The 20254-nt window shown below is 42.2% G+C and overlaps 1 protein-coding gene across 2 annotated transcripts in view; it reads left to right on the plus strand.

Moving 5' to 3' along the window:
• The first annotated feature begins 2898 nt into the window (after positions 1–2898).
• The window catches only part of LOC142834333 (cytochrome P450 4A11-like), a 41398-nt gene continuing 24042 nt past the window's right edge, over positions 2899–20254 (plus strand). The window contains exons 1-12 of one of the 2 annotated variants that reach the window (XM_075946725.1): positions 2899–3127; positions 3939–4071; positions 4528–4572; positions 5037–5164; positions 6131–6255; positions 6998–7158; positions 7592–7698; positions 7780–7970; positions 8072–8205; positions 9911–9975; positions 10098–10174; positions 11848–12595. In XM_075946725.1, coding sequence (XP_075802840.1) covers positions 2933–3127; positions 3939–4071; positions 4528–4572; positions 5037–5164; positions 6131–6255; positions 6998–7158; positions 7592–7698; positions 7780–7970; positions 8072–8205; positions 9911–9975; positions 10098–10174; positions 11848–12016 — 1530 coding nt within the window. In that variant the 5' untranslated portion in view covers positions 2899–2932 and the 3' untranslated portion in view covers positions 12017–12595. Of the gene's footprint in view, positions 3128–3938; positions 4072–4527; positions 4573–5036; positions 5165–6130; positions 6256–6997; positions 7159–7591; positions 7699–7779; positions 7971–8071; positions 8206–9910; positions 9976–10097; positions 10175–11847; positions 12596–20254 lie in introns of those variants that run through there. The other variant, XM_075946726.1, reaches the window with a different exon arrangement.

Raw genomic sequence — 20254 nt, forward strand, 5'->3', positions numbered from 1 at the left:
AAAGGGGAGAAGGGAGAAGATGAGAGAGAGACACACACAGAGAGAGAAACAGGAAACAGAAGGGGGAAGGGGAGAAGTGGGATAAGAGAGAGACAGAAAAGGAAAGACTGAAAGATCTGCCTGCCTCAAGGGTGGATGGGCTGGGGAATGGGCAGGGCTTGTCTCTTAAAGGTACAGGACAGACCATTACAAGAAGTACTTCTGTAATTAATTCATGGTTAAGCTCATGATGGGCATTTGGGAAATGTATAAATATCACACCCAATTAAAGAAGTCACTGAGACACAGAGAGGGTAAATTGCTAACTGCCTAGTAGTGAGATTCATCTGGACCTTGAGCTTCCTGAGTCTACTATTCCATCCTCCAGTAGCCCTGGGTTAAGATGGTAAGGTGGCTGATACCAACTCCAGGGAAAATATTATATATATATATATATATATATATATATATATATATATATATATATACAACACACACACACACACACACCAATTTATTTGGAATTCAGCGCATACTTTTGGATCTTCAATAACTATATTTAGTTTGGATCACTAAACTATTCATTTTCATCTCTGAAGTCATCATAATAAACAAGTAACTACAGCTGTTAGGCATTCAGAAAATTAGAATATGAATCCCTTGCTGGAGGCTAGGAATGCAGGAGTTTTGACTCCTTTCTCTTAGTTATAGCCCAGTGAGTACCTTTGCCTAAAGGCAGTACGTGATCATGTGACTGGAACTGAGAGGAGATGGGTGGTTGGCCTCAGCCTCCTCCTTACACCTCATCTTTACTTCTTCCATTAAGTCCTTTAAAAACCCCTCAGATTACAGCTGGATAATAACCTTCCTTCAATACAGAAACTATTCTATCTCTCTTTCTCTGTCTCCCTTTCTCCCCTATAAGCTCATTATTAACCCAAACTCTAAAACTCATCCTCTTGGCCTATAAATGTTATTCCTCACATCTGAGAGGCAAGAAACTGAAAGTCACTGAGGTGGTTTGGTGGCCCTCAAGTCTCTGAAACCCTACCTTCTAAGAGAGGGTCCATTATTTTCAAAGGTACCCTAGTAATACAGTATCATATCCATGACTATTCCCACGACCAGCTGATAAAGCGTTTATAAGGGCTCAGACGTGTCAGAGAGCATTCAGACTGTGTCTTAGGACACAAGATTTATTTGACACCAGAGAGAGTATGGTGAGTCCATCGGGAAATAAGAGGATTTCTTCTTCTTCTTCTTCTTCTTCTTCTTCTTCTTCTTCTTCTTCTTCTTCTTCTTCTTCTTCTTCTTCTTCTTCTTCTTCTTCTTCTTAAAAATTTCCACTTCCTCCCATTTCCCTCCCCCATCCGCCCACTTCCCCTCCCTCTCCAGTCCAAAGAGCAGTCAGGGTTCCCTGACCTGTGGGAAGTCCAAGGTCCTCCCTGTTCCATCCAGGTCTAGGAAGGTGAACATCCAAACAGACTAGGCTCCCACAAAGCCAGTACATGCAGTAGGATCAAAACCCAGTGCCAGTGTCCTTGGCTTCTCAATCAGCACTCATCGTCCGCCACGTTCAGAGAGTCCGGTTTCATCACATGCTCCATCAGTCACAGTCCAGCTGGCCTTGGTGAAATCCCATTAGATCAGTCCCACCGTTTCAGTGTGTGGGTGCACCCCTCGTGGTCCTGACTTCCTTGCTCATGTTCTCCCTCTTTCTGTTCCTCATTTGGACCTTGGGAGCTCAGGCCAGTGCTCCAATGTGGGTCTCTGTCTCTATCTCCATCCATCGCCAGATGAAGGTTCTATGGTGATATGCAAGATATTCATCAGTATGCCATTTCAGGCTCCCTCTCATCAGCTGCCCAAGGAACTAGCTAGGGACATCTCCTTGGACACCTGGGAACCCCTCTAGAGTCAAGTCTCTTGCCAACCCTAAAATGACTCCCTTAATTAAGATATATACTTCCCTGCTCCCATATCTACCCTTCCTCCATCTGAACCCACCCATTCCCCAAGCTCTCCCCATCCTCCCCTTCTCACTTTTTTCTCCCCATCTCCCCTTATCCCCACCCTACCCCCACCCCCCAGTTCCCAATTTTTGCCTGGTAATCTTGTCTACTTCCAATATCCAGGAGGATAACTATATGTTTTTCTTTGGGTTCACCTTCTTATTTAGCTTCTCCAGGATCACCATTTTATTTATGGCTAAAATCCACTTATGAGTGAGTACATACCATATGAAAAATATCAGAAAGGCAAAAAATATCCACTTGAGGAGTTGGTGAGATGACTTGGTGGTTAAGAGTTCTTACTGTTCTTACAGAGGACCCATCACTCTAGCTCCAGAGGATCTGACCCTGTCGACCTCCCTGGGTACCAACACTCACATGAATATGCCCACTTGTGCACACACTAATGCATATACATATTGCCAATAAATAAGTAAACAATAAAGGCTGTTGAGAGGAAGAGGGAAGGAAAAGTTTGAATTGTGGGGTGTTAAGGAATGGCCCTGCTTACTGTGTGACATAAAGGTATATTGATTGGGCAGCATATGCACCCTATCAAAGATCCGAGAATCAGCTATGTGAACCAAGCTACCACAGATGAAACGAATTGCCTCATTTTTGGGATTTGAGCCGTTCTTTTCTGAAGCCCAGAAACCCCCAGATATGTTGTAGACTTGCAGACATATATTCTGCAAGGTGCCTGCTCATGATCATAAGACTAAAGGAAATATGGTCTGATGAGTTCTAAGTTCAAATATAACAGCTTTGAATTCACTATTGGCTAAAGTGGATCTTTTTGATTAATCACCTCTGGACCCTGAGGCCAATGCCCGTCCTCTTCTTTTTCCCCTCCCACAGGGAGGTGGGACAAATTACACAATACCTAAATGTAAGTGTTCAGGGAATTCAGCCACAGTCAGTTATTCACAGGCCATTCCATTATGGGTTTCTTTGAGCTGAACCACATCACAAACGTGTTAGGTATCTCTGGACTCCTCCAAGTGATCTCCTTGTTTGGTCTGCTGCTGCTGCTCTCCAAAGCTGCCCAATACTACCTACACAGACAACGGCTACTCAAGTGCCTCCAGCAGTTCCCATCCACGCCTTCCCACTGGCTTTTTGGGAACCTCATAAAGGTAAGAAGACTCAGCCTGTTATAGGATAAGCATGTGATCTCTGAGAACTTCTCAGTCTACTTCTTGTGAGATAAGTGTACAGCCTCTTTCTGAGGGCTGATCTGTTGTCAGTGTATTTCAAGTGTGTCAAGGCAAAGAGGAAAAAATAAAAAGAACCAGACTTTTTTGTGGGGGAATGATATGAGGTACAGGATACAAGTGACAAGAATGAGGTAATTTCTGGAAGTGGTGATTTGGGGGAGGGGGGAATCATGCAAGCACTGCCCTATTAAGCGGATTGATTTAATTTTGTGCTTTATTACACACTCCCAGTACCATGAGCTCCTAACCATCAAGAACAGCATCTCATTTACACTAGTACCTAGCACAGAACCTGGCACATATATGAAGTCATGAGAAATGACTGCAAGGTGCTTCCTGAAGGATGGGGTGGGCATCACCTTGCTTCTGTGTCTCCAGCTCTCGTGTAGAGTACTGTTTGGTAAGTGACTGTATGGAAAGGCTCTTGGCAAGACTTCTGCACTGACCACCCTCACGAATAGAGAGAATATGTGGAGCTCCTACCCAAGGGTGAAGTTCTTACTGAGGAGGAGAGCTCTATCCAAGGCTATAGCACCCAGTGAAGACAATCTCAAGACACAGCAAAGGTCTGGATAATAATGCATACAGGTCATCAGGCTGATCTGAGCCCCACTTTCTGCTGAAAAATTCTAAGTTGTCCCTGTGGAAGTCCTTCCTTTCTCCTTTCTTATAGTAAAGTAATTACATGATTATTTCAAAATTATTTCTTTTTGTGTGTCTGTCCCCCAAGGACCAGGATCTCCAGCAGACACTTTTATGGGTAGAGAAATTCCCAACCACATGCTCAAAGTGGTTTTGGGGGAACAACCCAAGTGTCATGATCTATGACCCCGACTACATGAAGCTGATACTGGGGAGATCAGGTGAGAGCAAACTGCATTGTGGTTCTGTGGGGTTCACAACCCGGGTCTGTGAAATTCTAGGCACTCAGCCAACAATTCCTAAGTACTGCTAATCATTCTCCTTGGTCTAACCCACATGTGCATAATGACTGGGATGTTAAAGCTCTAATTGTTGATTTTCTGGGGTCATAGAATTACTAAAGCCACAACTAACTACAGAAGAGCCATAAAGCTCTCTTACTCGTTTCCTTTGAAGACATGACTTGTGTTTCTGAACATCACAGTGACAGAAACAACAAAGCCTGCTTTCTGAGGCCAGCTTTGAGAACTGGGATAGAAAAGGATGAGGGGGGTGTATAAAATAGCCACTGAAAGTCATCTGGAGTTCCTGACAGGCCAGAGTCTGAAAAGCAGTCTGCTTAGGGATTTTTTTTATCTGATCTTCGATTAGCTGTTCATATCGGTCTTCTCTTACAGATCCAAAGCCTATAAAATCATATGGTTTCTTTGTTCCCTGGATTGGTATGTATGACTAAACCAGGACTGAGAATACTACCCATTTAGTTATCCCAACAACTGTCTTTATATCATAGAGTAACTGGTGTCTGTGGCTTCTGTCATGGTCTCTCCCTAAATCAAGTCTTATTTTTCTTCTGCTAGCCAGACTCACTTCTTTCTAATGCTGAGCCCACCTGAACTTCAACTTTTGGCACATCATTCCTCTGAAATTCCAATTGGCACTTCTGTTCTTCACGGCTACCTTCCAACCTTGAGCTCACCCCTGTCACGATCAAGGCAATCACACCACCCTATCTCTACGACTTCCATTTCTGAAATGCATTATGCTGTTTAAGCCTTTGCCCAAGAAATTCTACCTTCTTTGGGAATTGTTTTGCATATTTCAAACCATAGTTCCTTCCAAAATGTCCAAATGGTCTCTGGTTACCTCTTTCTTCAACAAATATGTATACATACCCCTGGCCTAGGCTATGGGTTGCTCCTGTTGGAAGGGAAGAAGTGGTTCCAACACCGGCGGATGTTAACTCCAGCATTCCACTATGATATCCTTAAGCCTTATGTGGGAATCATGGCAGACTCTGTCCATGTGATGCTAGTGAGTATCTGTCTACCTATATGTCAATGTATCATATCTATCTATCTATCTATCTATCTATCTATCTATCTATCTATCTCCCCCCCTTTTCCATACCATTTTATTTCCTCTGTTATTATTCTTTCATACACATACAAATATTCACGGTGCCTATGACTCAACACTCACACACTGGTCCAACCACACCTATTATACACAGTCACAAGGAGGGCCATTCATCTCATCATTGTAGTGAGTTTCCCCAATGTGGATTAACAGAGAGGTCACCATAAGCGGGACCAAGCCATACTGGAATCATTTTCTAAGACAGAGAGCATCTCAGTAATTATAGGCCAAAGTCTTTATCACAATGGAATCCCAGCAGAGAGCATGACTGTACATTCTAGGGTGACCTGAGCAACGCCAGCGTCACTGTCAGAAAGGACAACTTCCAAGGATGTCACAAAATTAAGTTTTTTCGTGGATATCTTGAGTGACTCAAGGCCAGCACCTTTCTATCCAAATGTTCTGCACCATCACCATCTGTTAGACCCTGATTTCTGATTCACAGTGCTCAGAACATTTTTGGTAAGTGAAGAAATTAAAGTCTGTGATAGTCCTGATGAGGCATAGCAGGCTTCCTTCCGTTCTCACATGCGTCCTCATCTATGTGTTCCCTCTGATTCTATGGGCCTAGTAATCCATCAGAAAACTGAAGGGCGACCCAGGCCCATTTCATCAAAAGTCCCAAGTATTTTCACGGAAGTGAAAACTATGATCTGACATCATGAAATGATGTATTCAATTTTGCTAAATGTTTGTAATAAACAGACAACAGATTATAAAACTTTGATTCATGCTGTTTTTTTCCCCCTGATCTCAAAGATGTGAGATTCTGATCAGATTATCTGTAGATTCAAAGAGACCACAGTCTCTTTAACGCAGGTATTTAGTAGAAAATAAGGTAATTCCCCATTCTTACCACAGGACAAGTGGGAGCAGCTTGCTGGCCAGGACAGCCCCCTGGAGATTTATCAACACGTCTCCTTAATGACCATGGAGACAATCATGAAATGTGCGTTCAGTTACCAGGGCAGTGTCCAGCTGAATGAGTAAGTAACCACCCCTGAGCTGCGTCATCCTTGGTGCTACCAACTGTTGTGAATTTACTTGAAGGCATTTTAGAAGGACAGCTTAGATGCTCATAGCCACAATAAGCAAGGTTCTGACCCAGTTCTGGGCCAAGTTCAACTCCAAGCCAGATACAACCTAGACACCAAACAGGAACCCATGGGAACAATAGCAGAATGAGTGCAGAAGCCCGGGTGTAGGCAGAGTTTTTCTGTCCCGACTACCTGCTCCCAAATAGCCAGCAGCCGCTCAAATACCTGGCATGGTTACTTAATATAAATTATAAATGGTTGGCTGATAGCTCAGGCTTGTTCCTCACTAAGCTCTTTCACTTAAATTAACCCATATTTTTAATCTAAGATCTACTATGTGACTCATGGCTTGTTACTTCATTTTCTACGTGTCCTGCTTCCTCAGCGGCTGGCTGGTGTCTCTCAGACTCTACCCTTCTTCTTTCCTGTCCTTCGTTTGGTTTTTCTACCTAGCTTTATCTTGTCGAGCTATTGGTTAATAAGTTTCTTTACTAGACCAATCATGGTGTAAAGGAATATTCCACAGTACCTGAGTGTTCACCCATCTTCAAAAGCTTAAGGATCAAAACTTAAGACAGAAGTGGTCTGTACCCCAGTGTTATAGGTTCCCACAACTGGGGGAATATCTACAGATACCTTACTATGTCTGTGAATCAGGCATCACTGTGACCAATATTTTGTGCCTTTTAAGCTGCGGAAATTTCAGATCCTACGTTCAGGCGGTTGAAGAGCTGACTCATGGGGTTCACTCAAGAGTGAGGACTGTCTTTCACCAGAGTAATATCATCTACAATCTGTCCTCCAGTGGCCGTGCATTCCACCATGCCTGTCGGGTTGCCCATGAACACACAGGTTCTGACCTCCCTCCCTCCAGTCTCTCTTCCTTTCTCAGGCTCATGACAAAAATATGATTGTGTCCTCCTTCAGGCTCAGTCTACAAGGCCTGGCCCCTCTGTAGGACCTGGTATACATTTGTGTGAGGTGCTGCTTTAGCACAATTTGGGGAGCTATAGTATTAGCATGAAATGCTTCCCAGGAATTACCAGTGTCATTACATTATTGATGCTTTGTGAGACCCATGGGACAATGTTTGCCATTGTTTCTGTGGGCTGTGAATCTGAATAGAGACATGGCCTAAATAATCTGATATTAGACTCTTAATCTTGATCCTCATACTCATGTTTACATGCACCCTGGGTTCTACTGGACATAAAGATTGTAGAATCAAGAGTACTTGCATTGCACTAAAGTTTACCTCAAGCTGGTAACTGTTGTCCTTGGACAGACAGAATGATCAGTATGAGGAAGGCTCAGCTGGAGAATGAGGGAGAGCTGGAGAAGGTGAAGAAGAAGAGGCACTTGGATTTCTTGGACATTCTCTTGCTTGCCAAAGTGAGTGGAGTTCAGGGAAGAGGTTTGGCCCGGAAACACAGATTAGATACCAACGTTGCTCTTACCTATGCCTTTACTCAGATGCAGGATGGGAAGAGCTTGTCTGATGAGGACCTGCGTGCAGAGGTGGACACATTCATGTTCGAGGGCCATGACACCACAGCCAGTGGAATATCCTGGATCTTCTATGCTCTGGCCACACACCCTGAACACCAACAGAGATGCAGGGAGGAGGTGCAGAGCATTCTGGGTGACGGAACCGCTGTCACCTGGTGAGAAAAACTCAAGATGAGGGAGACCCCTGCCTTCTTATAGGAGAGGCCTTCTAGCCCTCCCAGATTGGTGTGACTCTTGAAGATGGGCCTCATTTCAGGGACCACCTGGACAAGATACCCTACACCACCATGTGCATCAAGGAGGCCCTGAGGCTCTACCCACCTGTCCCAGCTATAGCCAGAGAGCTCAGCACACCTGTCACCTTCCCAGATGGACGCTCTTTACCCAAAGGTATGAACTCCCCACACCCAGGCCCCCACACAATCATGTGTTTCTGATGTTCTCAACCTCACTTGGTCTCTCACTTCTTATTATATTGGATCTTTGCTCTGAAGCTGGAAGAAGGCTATAAAATCCCAGATGCTAATATAGGATGAATTCTAATTGGTCTTAATAATAAAATCCCAGAGTCAGATATAGGGGTTAATGATGAAAGATCAGAGAAGCAGAGTCACTAGTCACTGGCTCTTATCTCTACTGACTCCTCAGACTATAGGGGCAATTCTGTCGCTAGGAATCCTCAGACGGAATGCGTCCTCTCTCTATGAAACCTCAGACTGCATCTGAGCTCCTGTCTCTGCCCAGCCATATCACTCCTGTCTCTACCTCCTCAGTGCTGGGATTATAGGCCTGTGATCCCAAGTGGTGGGATCACCTTTGTGTGAGCTGTTTCTCTTTTAGACGGATTCAATCTCGTGTAGCCCAGGGTGGCCTTGAACTCACAGAGATTCATCTGCCACTGTCTTCTGAGTGCTGGGATTGAAGATGTGTGCCACCACTGCCTGGCTTCTGTGGCTAACTAGCGACTTAGCTCTGTACTCTGATCTTTAGGCAAGCTTTATTTGTTAGATTACAAACAAAATATTGCTACATACTAATGCTTTCCTCTGCAATGTTTTGAGAAATAATGTGACCCACTAGTTAAATGTCATTCTCAGCCTTGAAACATCCATTAATTTAAAAAATCAGGTCTAGAGCCGGGCGGTGGTGGCGCACGCCTTTAATCCCAGCACTCGGGAGGCAGAGGCAGGTGGATCTCGGTGAGTTCGAGGCCAGCCTGGTCTACAAGAACTAGTTCCAGGACAGGAACCAAAAAAAAAAAAGTATGGAGAAACCCTGTCTCGAAAAATCCAAAAAAAAAAAAAAAAAATCAGGTCTAAAAAGGAATGAGACAAGTCCTTGTGGGGATGAAGTTTTGTCTGTGAGTGAATGCAAATGAGAGAGATAAGGGTGAAGAAGAGAGATAATTTGGTGAAGAAGAGAGGTGATAGTGATACAATCTGAGTTTCCTATTATGGTAGTGAAACACAAATTAACTAACTCACCACTAGGTGTGATCTCACCTCTGACACGTCCAGGCTGTGTGAACATAAGAAATATAACTCGCCTCATTGAGACTCTGCAAATGAATATAAAACAATGCCTTCCTTGGCTGGGCAAGGGTCTTAGAGGTGTCATATGAGCTAATGTATCATTCAGAGCTGGTGGAAGACTGAGTATATGTTTTCATTTATGAACCTATCATAAGCAAGACCCCTTGATTCATTATTGCTAGGTGCACTTTTTTTCTAATGGATTCTTTACTCAGCTCCTCATCCCCAAAAGGAACATTTTGCTCTGTGATGATTTATGGGGTGCAAACCGTTAGTGGACTTTTATCCCTCACTTCCTGAGGGTCTAAAGCCCTGCATATTTTTTTGCTATTATTTTTTAATTGTTCTTTGTTGAGCTCTACATTTTTCTCTGCTCCCTTCTCTGCCTCTCACATCCTTTTCAACCCATTCCCAAGGTCCCCATGCTCCCAATTTACTCAGGAGATCTTGGCTTTTTCTACTTCCATGTAGAATAGAACTATGTCTGTCTCTCTTAGGGTCCTCATTGATGTCTGTTTCTTTGATATAATTACCTGCCCATCTATGTCCTTCCTGCCCCACAGGTTTCATGGTGAGTCTCTCCTTCTACGGCCTTCACCATAACCCAAGATTGTGGCCAAACCCAGAGGTATGAAAACCCTGGGAAGAGAGGACGCTCTCCCACTTTATAATACAGGCATTCTGTTCTTTTATGCATTGGAAATAGGGTCTTAACTCCCATTCGTCCTGGCCCTCATACTCTCTCTACAGGTGTTTGACCCTTCTAGATTTGCACCAAATGCTGCCCGCCACAGCCATGCCTTCCTGCCCTTCTCAGGAGGAGCAAGGTAAGGAGAATGGGTTAGTGGACATGGTTGACATATGCCAATGTTTGATATTTCTCATTGCTTAGGGCTTTCTGAGGCCTGTTTACACAACAGTTCTCATACGCATTTAGATGACATGTGTGTCCGTTTCAAAAAAAAAAAGAAGGCATTTCAGTACATAACTCAGAGACTTAACCCACTGCTCTGTGGTCACTGAAAAAAACATCTTTGTTAAATTAGTATATTTTCTTATATCCCTGAGTTTTGAATATCAAATTTTCAGAATTTCACATGAACCAACTTTAAAGTGTTCTTTTCAATTGTCAGAAACTTGATGGGAGAATTTCTTTCCCCAAAATCTCACTAGAGTCCAACATATTTTTTCAATTAATTCAGCAAGTCAATACTAAAAAGAACTTATGAGTACTCACTTATACATATGAAATACATGTGAAGCATACACATTTAATACTGTAATGTGACATGTTAGGTAGCATCCTATATTTCAATATATTGAAAATCAGAGCTGTGCTGGTCCGTCTGTTAAAGTCGTGTATGTGTAAGTTTACATCATTGTAGGCTGACCCAGTAACAGTCATCTCACACATTTCTGACTTTCGGCCTCACAAATATTCACCATGTATAAAAATTCTGGCAATTTGTATATGGTTTTTCCCTGTTTGAAAAATTAGGCATAGCCGGGTGATGGTGGCGCACGCCTTTAATCCCAGCACTCGGGAGGCAGAGGCAGGCGGATCCCTGTGAGTTCAAGACCAGCCTGGTCTACAAGAGCTAGTTCCAGGATAGGCTCCAAAGCCACAGAGAAACCCTGTCTCTAAAAACCAAAAAAAAAAAAATTAGGCATGAGGAAAGGGACTTAGTAAACAGGCTTGGCCTGCCTAGGAGTGCGGTGGCCATAGGACTGCTCCTGAGAAAATCCCTCTGCAGTGCTGTTGCGGAAACCCACCTCATAATGAATGGGTCCTAAGGATGCTCTTCTGATTCAATAGTTCTGTGACTTCTACAATGCCAAATCAACTTCCGTCGAGTAAGTTAGAGGTGCAGTGTTTCACTGGAAGAAATATTTTTAGGATAAAGCTTATCCAGGAATAAGAATTTCATCTTAACCGGCTTCAAAAACAAAACAAAATAAGGAACAGCTGCTGGATATCAGGAGGCTAGAGGATACTTGGCTACAGATGCTGGCAGTTTGAAGGGCTAATGGATGACTCTGCTCCCGAATGGGAAGAGGATTAAGAGAGCAACTTGAGGAACACCAAGATGATGTTTAACTTTTCACTAATGCTGGGTTAATTTATATGTTTTATGTAAAGATAATAATGTCCAGGAATGTGACCCACCCCTTAGTGTATTGCCCCAAACCGGAGAATCCAGGCTGGAGATCCAGAGATTGTTAGTGGGGGAATTGACTGACTGTTAACTCATTAAAAGACTCATGTGGAAGGACTCTGCTGAGCCCCACAGTGCTGGCACTATTCAAATGATATGCCATGTGTCTGAGGCAGTACCAGGGTCAGAGCTAGTCCTAGAAAGAGTAAAAGACTTTGTCAAAAATCAGGAGTCAGTCTAAGACCATGAAGGAGGACCCTAATGCCCGGCTCTGAATGGGGCTCATGGGCCAATGCTTGATTAACTAAGAACAAATCTTACTTTGCTTTCTCTGCCTGGCCCAGAAACTGCATCGGGAAACAGTTTGCCATGAATGAGCTGAAGGTGGCCGTGGCCCTGACCCTACTACGCTTTGAGTTGCTGTCAGATCCCACCAGGGTTCCAGTCCTCGTGCAAAGAAGTGTGCTAAAGTCCAAGAATGGAATCTACCTTCGTCTCAAAAAGCTAAAATAACACCAGTGGAGAAAAGCACAGTCTTGGAGGCCAATTGCCTGCAGTACTTGCTGTGTATCACCTGCTTTTGTTTCTGGGTTTTCTATACTTATTTTGCTTGCTTTCTGGCCACACCCCTTCTCCTGTGCTGACTATAATGTCTCCTGTCATCCCATCTTTCTGCCCTTTCTCTAATTCTCCCCAGACTCCTTACAAGATTGTTTGTGTATCTGTTTCCCACCTGGCTATGTCTCTGATTGACCACATAACCCCTGAACACCTGCCTGTCCTCCGTTTACCCTTTATAACCATTGCTCCTATGGATAAATGGATACTTTAGAAGCAGACACCTGTGTCCCTCCTTATGGTTGTCCGACTATTGAAGAGATGGACCCAAAGGAATTAAAATGTCCCTAGAAATCCTACACGTCAGTAAAATAAGGCTAATATTGTTGGTGTCAGCTAGAAGAATTCGACTCTTAAGAGGTGGCTTTTCACAATTCTGAAAGTTTATTTTGTGGTTATATTAACGTATATGAATTTTCTGAGGTTTACCTCATATCTTTTCTATAAAATGATAACACTGCTACCAAAAAGATGGAGAGAAATCAGTAGCATTTATCATGTTGTTTTGATCTAGGTGTAATTAAATTCATTTTCCATTACCAATTTTCTTTCTTTTCTTTTTTGAAAAATTTATTCTTCTCCTATTCATTGTATTCCACCTGCAGTTTCTCTGTTCTCCACTCCTCCCAGTCCTTTCCCAGCCTCCTCTCTCCCTGAGATCCACTTCTCCATTTCCCTTCTGAAAAGGGCAGTCCTCCCAGGAATACCAACCGAACATGGCATAATGAGTTACAATAAAACTAAGTATAAACCCTCTAATTAAGACTGTAAGAGTTAACCCAGAGGAGGAATAGGTTCCTGCGAGCAGAGACATCCCTGAGCTCTGCCGCGTTAGGAGACCCACAAGAACATCAAACTACACAAATGTAGCTTATGCAGAGGACCAAGCTAAGACCCATACAGACTCTGAATGTTAATTCAGTCTCAGTGAGCCCTTATGAGCCCTTCTTAGTTGATTCAGTGAGCCATGTCCTCATCGTACCCTGTGCCCCTCTGTAGCTCCTACAATCCTTCCTCCTCCTGTTCTGCAAGGTTCCCTGGGCTGTACCTAATGTTTGACTGTGGGTCTCTGCATCTGCTCCCATCGGTTGCAAGATGAAGCCTCTCTGATGACGATTCGGCTAGGATCCAATCTATGAGTATAGCAAATACCATCAAGGATCATTTAATTGACTTTTTATTTTATTGTTTGTCCAGTCATGTTTGGTTCTAGCCTGTTTCTGGTCATCCAGGCTATGTCTGGCATGGGCTCCCTCTAGTGGTGTGGGCCTCAAGTTGGACCAGTCATTGGTTGGCCACTCCCACAAGTTTTGCACTCCCTTCCCCAAACTGGTCTTGCAGACCTTACAAATTGTAGGTCAGAGATTTTGTGGCTGGGTTGATGTTCCATTTTCACCACTGGAAGCCTTGCCTGGTTACAGAAGATGGCCAGTTCAGGCTCCATTTCCCCATTACTAGGAGCAGTCACTAAAGTCACCCTCATAGATTCCAGGGAGTTCCTACTGCACTAGGTTTCCACAAATCCCCCAAATCTAGTCCTCTCTCCCAGTACTCTTTCTGTCCATCCCTCCCCCAATATCCACCTGACCCTTTTGGTTTTCACCCTCACCTGCCGCGAGTCCACCCAAAAGATCTATTTTTCTTCTCATTCTCAAGGAGATCCATGTGTCCTCCCTTGAGCTCTCCTTGTTACATGTTTTTTTTTTTTTTTTTTTTTTTTTTTTTTTTTTTTGCGGGGGTCAGTGGATTGTAGCATGATTATCCTTTACTTAACAGCTAATATTTACTTAAAGTGAGTACATACTCTGTTTGTCTGTCTGGGACTGGATTACCTAACTCAGGGTGATTTTTCTAGCTTCATCTATTTGCCTGAAAATTGCATGATGTAATTGTTTTTAACAGTTGAGTAACACTCCATTATGTAAATATACCACATTTTCTTTATCCATTTTTGGTTGAGGAAACCTAGGCCGTTTCTGGTTTCTGGCTGTTATGAAAAAAGCTGCTATGAGCACAGGTGTGCAGGTGCCCTTATGGTAAGATGGAGTGTCCTTTAGATATGCCCAGGAGTGGTATAGCTTGGTCCTGAGGTAGATTGAGTCCCAATTTTCTGAGGAACCACCATATTGATTTCCATAGTGGCTATACAAGTTTTCACTCCTTCCAGCAACAGAGGAGCATCCTGTACTCCAATCCTCTCCAGCAGGAGCTGTCACTTGTGTTTTTGATCAGTTGTTTGGACAGCTGTATGATGGAATCTCAAAGAAATTTTGATTTGCATTTCCATGACAGCTGAGGATGTTAAGTGTTTCTCAGCCCTTGAGAATCCTCTATTGAAAATTCTTTGTTTAGATATGTACCCCACTTTTATTGGATGATTTAGTTTGTTGATATCTAGTTTCTTGAATTCTTTCATTATTTTGGTTTTTGCCCTCTGTCAGATGTGGAGCTGGTGAAAATCACTTCCCATTCTGCAGGCTGTCTTTTTGTCCTATTGACTATGTCCTTTGCCTTAAAAGTGTGTGTTACCTCTGCCTGGTATGTGAGGCTGACCAATGGCTCTGTTTTTCTTCTTCTTTTCCTTTTTCCACCATTTTTATAGATATTTATTGAGCTCTACATTTTTCTCTGCTCCCCTCCTGCCTCTCCCCTCTCTCCATCAACTCTTCCCCAATGTCCCCATGCTACCAATTTACTCAGAAGAATCTAGTTTTTTCTACTTCCTATGTAGATTAGATCTATGTAAGTCTCTCTTAGTGTCCTCATTGTTGTCTAAATTCTCCAGGATTGTGTTTTATCGGCTTTTTTTTAAATTTATGTTTTAAAAACCAACTGTTAGTGAGTATATTTGAAAATTGTTTTTCTGTGTTGGTTTACCTCACTCAAAATAATGTTTTCTATTTTCTAGTTCCATCTGTTTTGATGTGGGAGTGATTTCTTATTAATAAAGAAACTGCCTAGACCCATTTGATAGGCCAACCCTTAGGTAGGCGGAGTAAACAGAATGGAATACTGGGAGAAAGAAGCTGAGTCAAGGAGTCGCCATGATTTTCCCACTCCAGAGAGACGCAGGTTAAGATCATTCCTGGTAAGCCAGCTCGTGGGCTACAGCAGATTATTAGAAATGGGCTAGTCCAGGTGCAAGAGCTAGCCTAGAAGAGGCTAGATAGAAATGGGACAAGCGGTATTTAAAAGAATACAGTTTCCGTGTAATTATTTCGGGTAAAGCTAGCCGTGGGTGCGGCCGGGTGCCTGGGACGCAGCCCGCCGCTCCATATTTCAACAGTTTTCCTTCAAAATTCAAGATGTCGCTATTTTTTCTACTGTGTAGTGCTCCATTGTGTAAATGTACCACATTTTCCTTATCCGTTCTTTGGTTTAAGGGCATCTAGGTTGTTTCCAGGTTCTGGCTATGACAAACAATGCTGCTATGAACATAGTTGAGCACATGCTGTTTTACTCTCTGATCTTTAGGCAAGCTTTATTTATTAAAATACAAGTGAAATGCCACTAAAATTTTTGGGATAATTTGACCAGTATTGGCATTAACTCTTCTTTAAAAGTCTGGTAGACTTCTGGGCTAATACTGTCTGGTCCTAGGCTTCTTTTGATTGGAAGATACTTTTTAAATGTTATTTTATTTATTGTTTTTAATTGAGGTATACATTTCCCCACCTACCTTCCTTCCCTCCCCCATGCCCCCATGCTCCCAATTATCAGGAGATCTTGTCTTTTTCTTCTTCCTAGATAGGTCTGTGTATGTATGTCTTAGGGTCTTTTTTGTTGTCTAGGTTCTCTGGGGTTGAGGGATGTAGGCTGGTCAATTTTGGAGAAAGTTTTGTAAATTGCTCAGAAGGTAAATTCTTTTGAGTATCTGTTAGGTCCTTTTGGTTCATAACATCTATTAGTTCCAGTATTTTTCTGTTTAGTTTTTTATCTAGATGACCTGTTCATTGGTGAGAGTGGAGTATTGAAGTCTCCCACAATATCAGTGTGGGAAGGTCAATATGTGATTTAATCATCAGCAATGTTTCTTTTACAAATGTGTGTGCCCTTGTGTTTGAGGCATAAATGTTAAGGATTGATATATTATCTTGCTGGGTTTTTCCTTTAATGAGTATGAAGTGTTTTTCTCTGTCTCTTTTGAATAATTTTGGCTTGAAGTTTATTTTGTTAGATATTAGAATTGCTACAACAGTTTGCTCTTTAGGTCCATTTGCTTGGAAAACCATTTCCCAACCCTTTACATAAGGTAATATCTATCTTTGATGTTGAGGTGTTTCTTGTATGCAGCAGAAGGATGAATCCTGTTTTCTCATCTATTCTCTTACTCTGTGTCTTTTTCATTGGGGAATTGAGTTCATTGGAAATGAGAGATATCAGTAACAAATGGCTGTTAATTTTTGTTATTTTTGTTGTTGCTGTGAATGTGTGCACAAGTGTATATATGTCTCTCTCTGTCTCTCTCTGTCTCTCTCTCTCTCTCTGTATGTATTTGTGTTTTTTCCATTCTTTTGGTTTTGCTGATGTGAGATTATTCATTTCCTCTATTTTAATGGCTATAGTTAACCTCCTTGGGTTGGACTTTTTTCTAGTATCTTTCATAGGACTGGATCTGAAAATATTGTTTGAATTTGATTTTTATCATGGATTATCTTGATTTTTCCATCTATGGTCATTAAAATTTTTTCTGCATATTGTAGTCTGAGCTGGCATCTGTGGTGTCTTAGAGTATGCCAGACATCTGTTTAGGCTTTTCTTGTTTTTAGAGTCTCCACTGAGAAGTCAAGTGTAATTCTAATAGATCTTCATTTAAATGTTACTTGGTCTTTTTCCTTTTCAGATTTTAATATTCTTAATATTCTTGTTTTTTTCTGTATGTTTATTGTTTTTGTTATTATATGGCAAGGAATCTTTCTTTCTGATCCAATAATTTGATGTTCTGTTAACTTCTTGAAACTTTATAGACAGCTCCTTCTTTAGGTTAGGAAAAATATTCTTCTATGATCTTGTTGAAAATATTTTCTGGACCTTTGAGCTGGGATTCTTCTCCTTCTTCTATTTCTCTTATTCTTAGGTTTGATTTTTTCATAGTTTACCAGATTTCCTGGATTTTTTCCTATCAGGATTTTTTTAGATTTAACATTTTTTTCTTTCTCTCTCTTTTTAAACAATATTTTTTATTTACATAATAATCCCAGTACCCTGCCTCCCTCCTCCTGCTTCCCCAGCTTGACCCGTTACCCCATCTACTCCTCTTAGAGGGTAAGGCCTCCATGGGGAGTCAACAAAGTCTGGCACATCACTTTGAGACAAGACCAAGGCCCTCCCCTGTATCTAGGCTGAGCAAGGAATCTATCCATAGGGAATAGGCTCCTTAGAGCCAGTTCACACGCTAGGAATAAATCCTGGTCTCCCTGCCAGTGGCCCCACAAACTGCCCAATCCACACAACTGTGACCCATATTTAGAGGGCTTAGTTTGGTTCTACCTAAGTCTCCTGCTGTCAGTCAAGAGTCAGTGAGCTCCCACTAGCTCAGGCCAATTTTTTCTGTGGGTTTCCCCATAATGATCTGGATGAAGGTTCCATTTATCTCAACCATCCCATTCCTCAAGTTCTCCTTGCCAACCCCTTCTGTCCTCTTCTTTCCTTTGGTCCCCCTCCCTCACAATGCTCCAAATTCACTAAGGAGATCTTGACTATTTCCCCTTCCCAGGGGGAAATCCATGTATATCTCTCTTAGGGTCCTCTTTATTATATATCTTTTTCTGTGGTTATGGACTGTATTCTGGTTATCTTTTGCTTTATATCTAATATCCACACAGACCTCGGACACATCTTCCCATGCCTTCTGCTTTTTTCATGGGTTCTTTCCCCCAGCAGCAACTTTTGCCTAGGAGCCAAGCAGAGATTCAATGAGGTCCAAATGACAACCATGGAGCGAGAACCTAGTCACAACTGGTGGTAAGACATATGAACTCCTCTTCCTTGGTTTGACACAATGGCATTCTTTCTTCTGTGTCTTTGTTCTGCTGTTTTGGGCTTGGTTACCTCAGGACACTTCCTCCTGCCCTGTGTGTCTAGCTCTTGCATCTTTTAGATCCCATGAAAACTATTGTCCTGATGGGGAATGGGCCAATTTTATCACAGAGCTGAGCTCAAAAAGAAGCAACCATGTAACTTGGCCAACATTTTAGCTAATATCATCAAGAAGGTGACACCACTGAACTGGGCTAGTTAAATGGCTTGGCTAGTGATGTCATCTAGATGGCAGCAACCAAATAACTTAGCCACCATCCTGACTAGTGATGTCATCAAGAAGGTGGCAACATTTGATTGGTCACCATCTTGGTTAGTGACATCATCAAAATGATGACACCTAAGTGATTCCCTTCCAGTCCCACTGAGCCTCCAGGTGATCACACACAGCTATAATTTCCATGCCACAGGCATTCAGTCACAACTCAGTCCTCTGCTCCCCAATTTTCCCTTTTTGTTTTCACTTTCCTGGACTCCTAATGGGATTTTGGAAATGAGACCCAGATGGGGCTTTCACACAAGCTCTCTCGTACCAGACCGTTGTGGTGGGTTGTTGGGGGAGATATCCTTGCACTGTCCCTCTAAAACTGCCAAAGACGGCAATCCATGTTCAGCTAGTCAGAATAAACCCAGATGAGGATAGAGAGACAAAGGAAGGAAAAGGGAGAGGCCTAATTGTTTGGTGAGCTTTTTAATCTGGAAAGGTGGAGAGATGGGTCAGCTGATCATTTCACCATTGCGTTTTGTTTATACCCTAATATCTGACTCTTGAATTTTATTTATTTACAGAATAATGAAAGTAGCCGTGTTAGTAGATCCTTTGTACTTTTACATATTGTTTTACAAAACATATTTACTGTTTCTTCCTCCGAATTTATATATTTAGGAGACAGAACACAGTCATTCAAAATTCTTTAATACAACATTTAACATAGAAAATAAGATCAGAAAATAAGAGGAATTTTTATTTTCTTTTTCACAATAAATATTTTCACGTTTTATTTATTTTTTTAATTAATTTTAATCCCAACTGCAGTTTCCCCTCCCCCATCCTCCATTCCCACCCCCACCTACAATAAACATTTTTAAAGAAGCAAATGTAGACTTTCCAAAGCTTCACTAGACACCAATTCACACACAATTAAGTTTTTCTACCTAAATTAACTGGTTTTGAAGTCAAATGATCATAATTATGTACCAATTACATGTCATTAAATAGAAATACATCTTAAGTATATTTAAATTTATAGTAAAATGTAAGAGGGGAAGCGATTCTACAATAATTCATTGTCCTTCTGGCCTTGGTGTTCAACAAAAAGGATGTTGGGGAGCAACAATATATATTACACAGATTATCCACCTTTAATGATTTGTTAGGTGAATTTTATATTTTTGATACAAAATATTTTAATGTCAGAATGGTGGCTGTTTTTGGTAGACTTAGAATTTTCTAACTTTGCTGTTACCTAGTGGGAGACTTGGGAGTGTCTCCAGGCACATCCTGCCAACACTGACCAGCCACCAGGGGGAGCTGACACCTTTGAGATAGCTAGACCCAGGAGGTTGTATGTGAATTTGCAGCAGCAGTGGGGGGAGACTTAATTGGGGGAGGGGGAGGGAAAGGGGAGGCGGTGGCGGGGAAGAGACAGAAATCTTTAATAAATAAATAAATTAAAAAAAAAAGAAATCGTTCTCAAAAAAAAAAAAAGAGCTGAGTCTTGGAAAAGCAGATTCCAGTCAGGACCGAAATGATAGGGTGCCAGGCGCTGGACAAGCTGTTGCCAGAAGGGACAGCTGTGGGAGCTGAGATGGGATTGGCTTGCTTGTGTGGGAGGCTGGAGACAAATACACGTTCCATGCATGATCTTGATGCTTGCTCAATCTGCATTTTCAGGTCTCTTTCCTCTGAGATAGAATGCACACACACACACACACACACAAACACCCCCTCCCCCCAAGATTCCTTCCTCACACTCTTCTGGCTTTCATTTGTTCCCCAGATGCCCTTAATTTTGTTTTAGTTGCTGTTGTTGTTTGTATTACTTTGTGGTTGCTATGACCTAGACAGGCTAAAGAAAACGAGGATTCTGATAC

This window comes from Microtus pennsylvanicus, chromosome 13 (assembly GCF_037038515.1).
Source record: "Microtus pennsylvanicus isolate mMicPen1 chromosome 13, mMicPen1.hap1, whole genome shotgun sequence".
Taxonomy (NCBI): Eukaryota; Metazoa; Chordata; class Mammalia; order Rodentia; family Cricetidae; genus Microtus; species Microtus pennsylvanicus.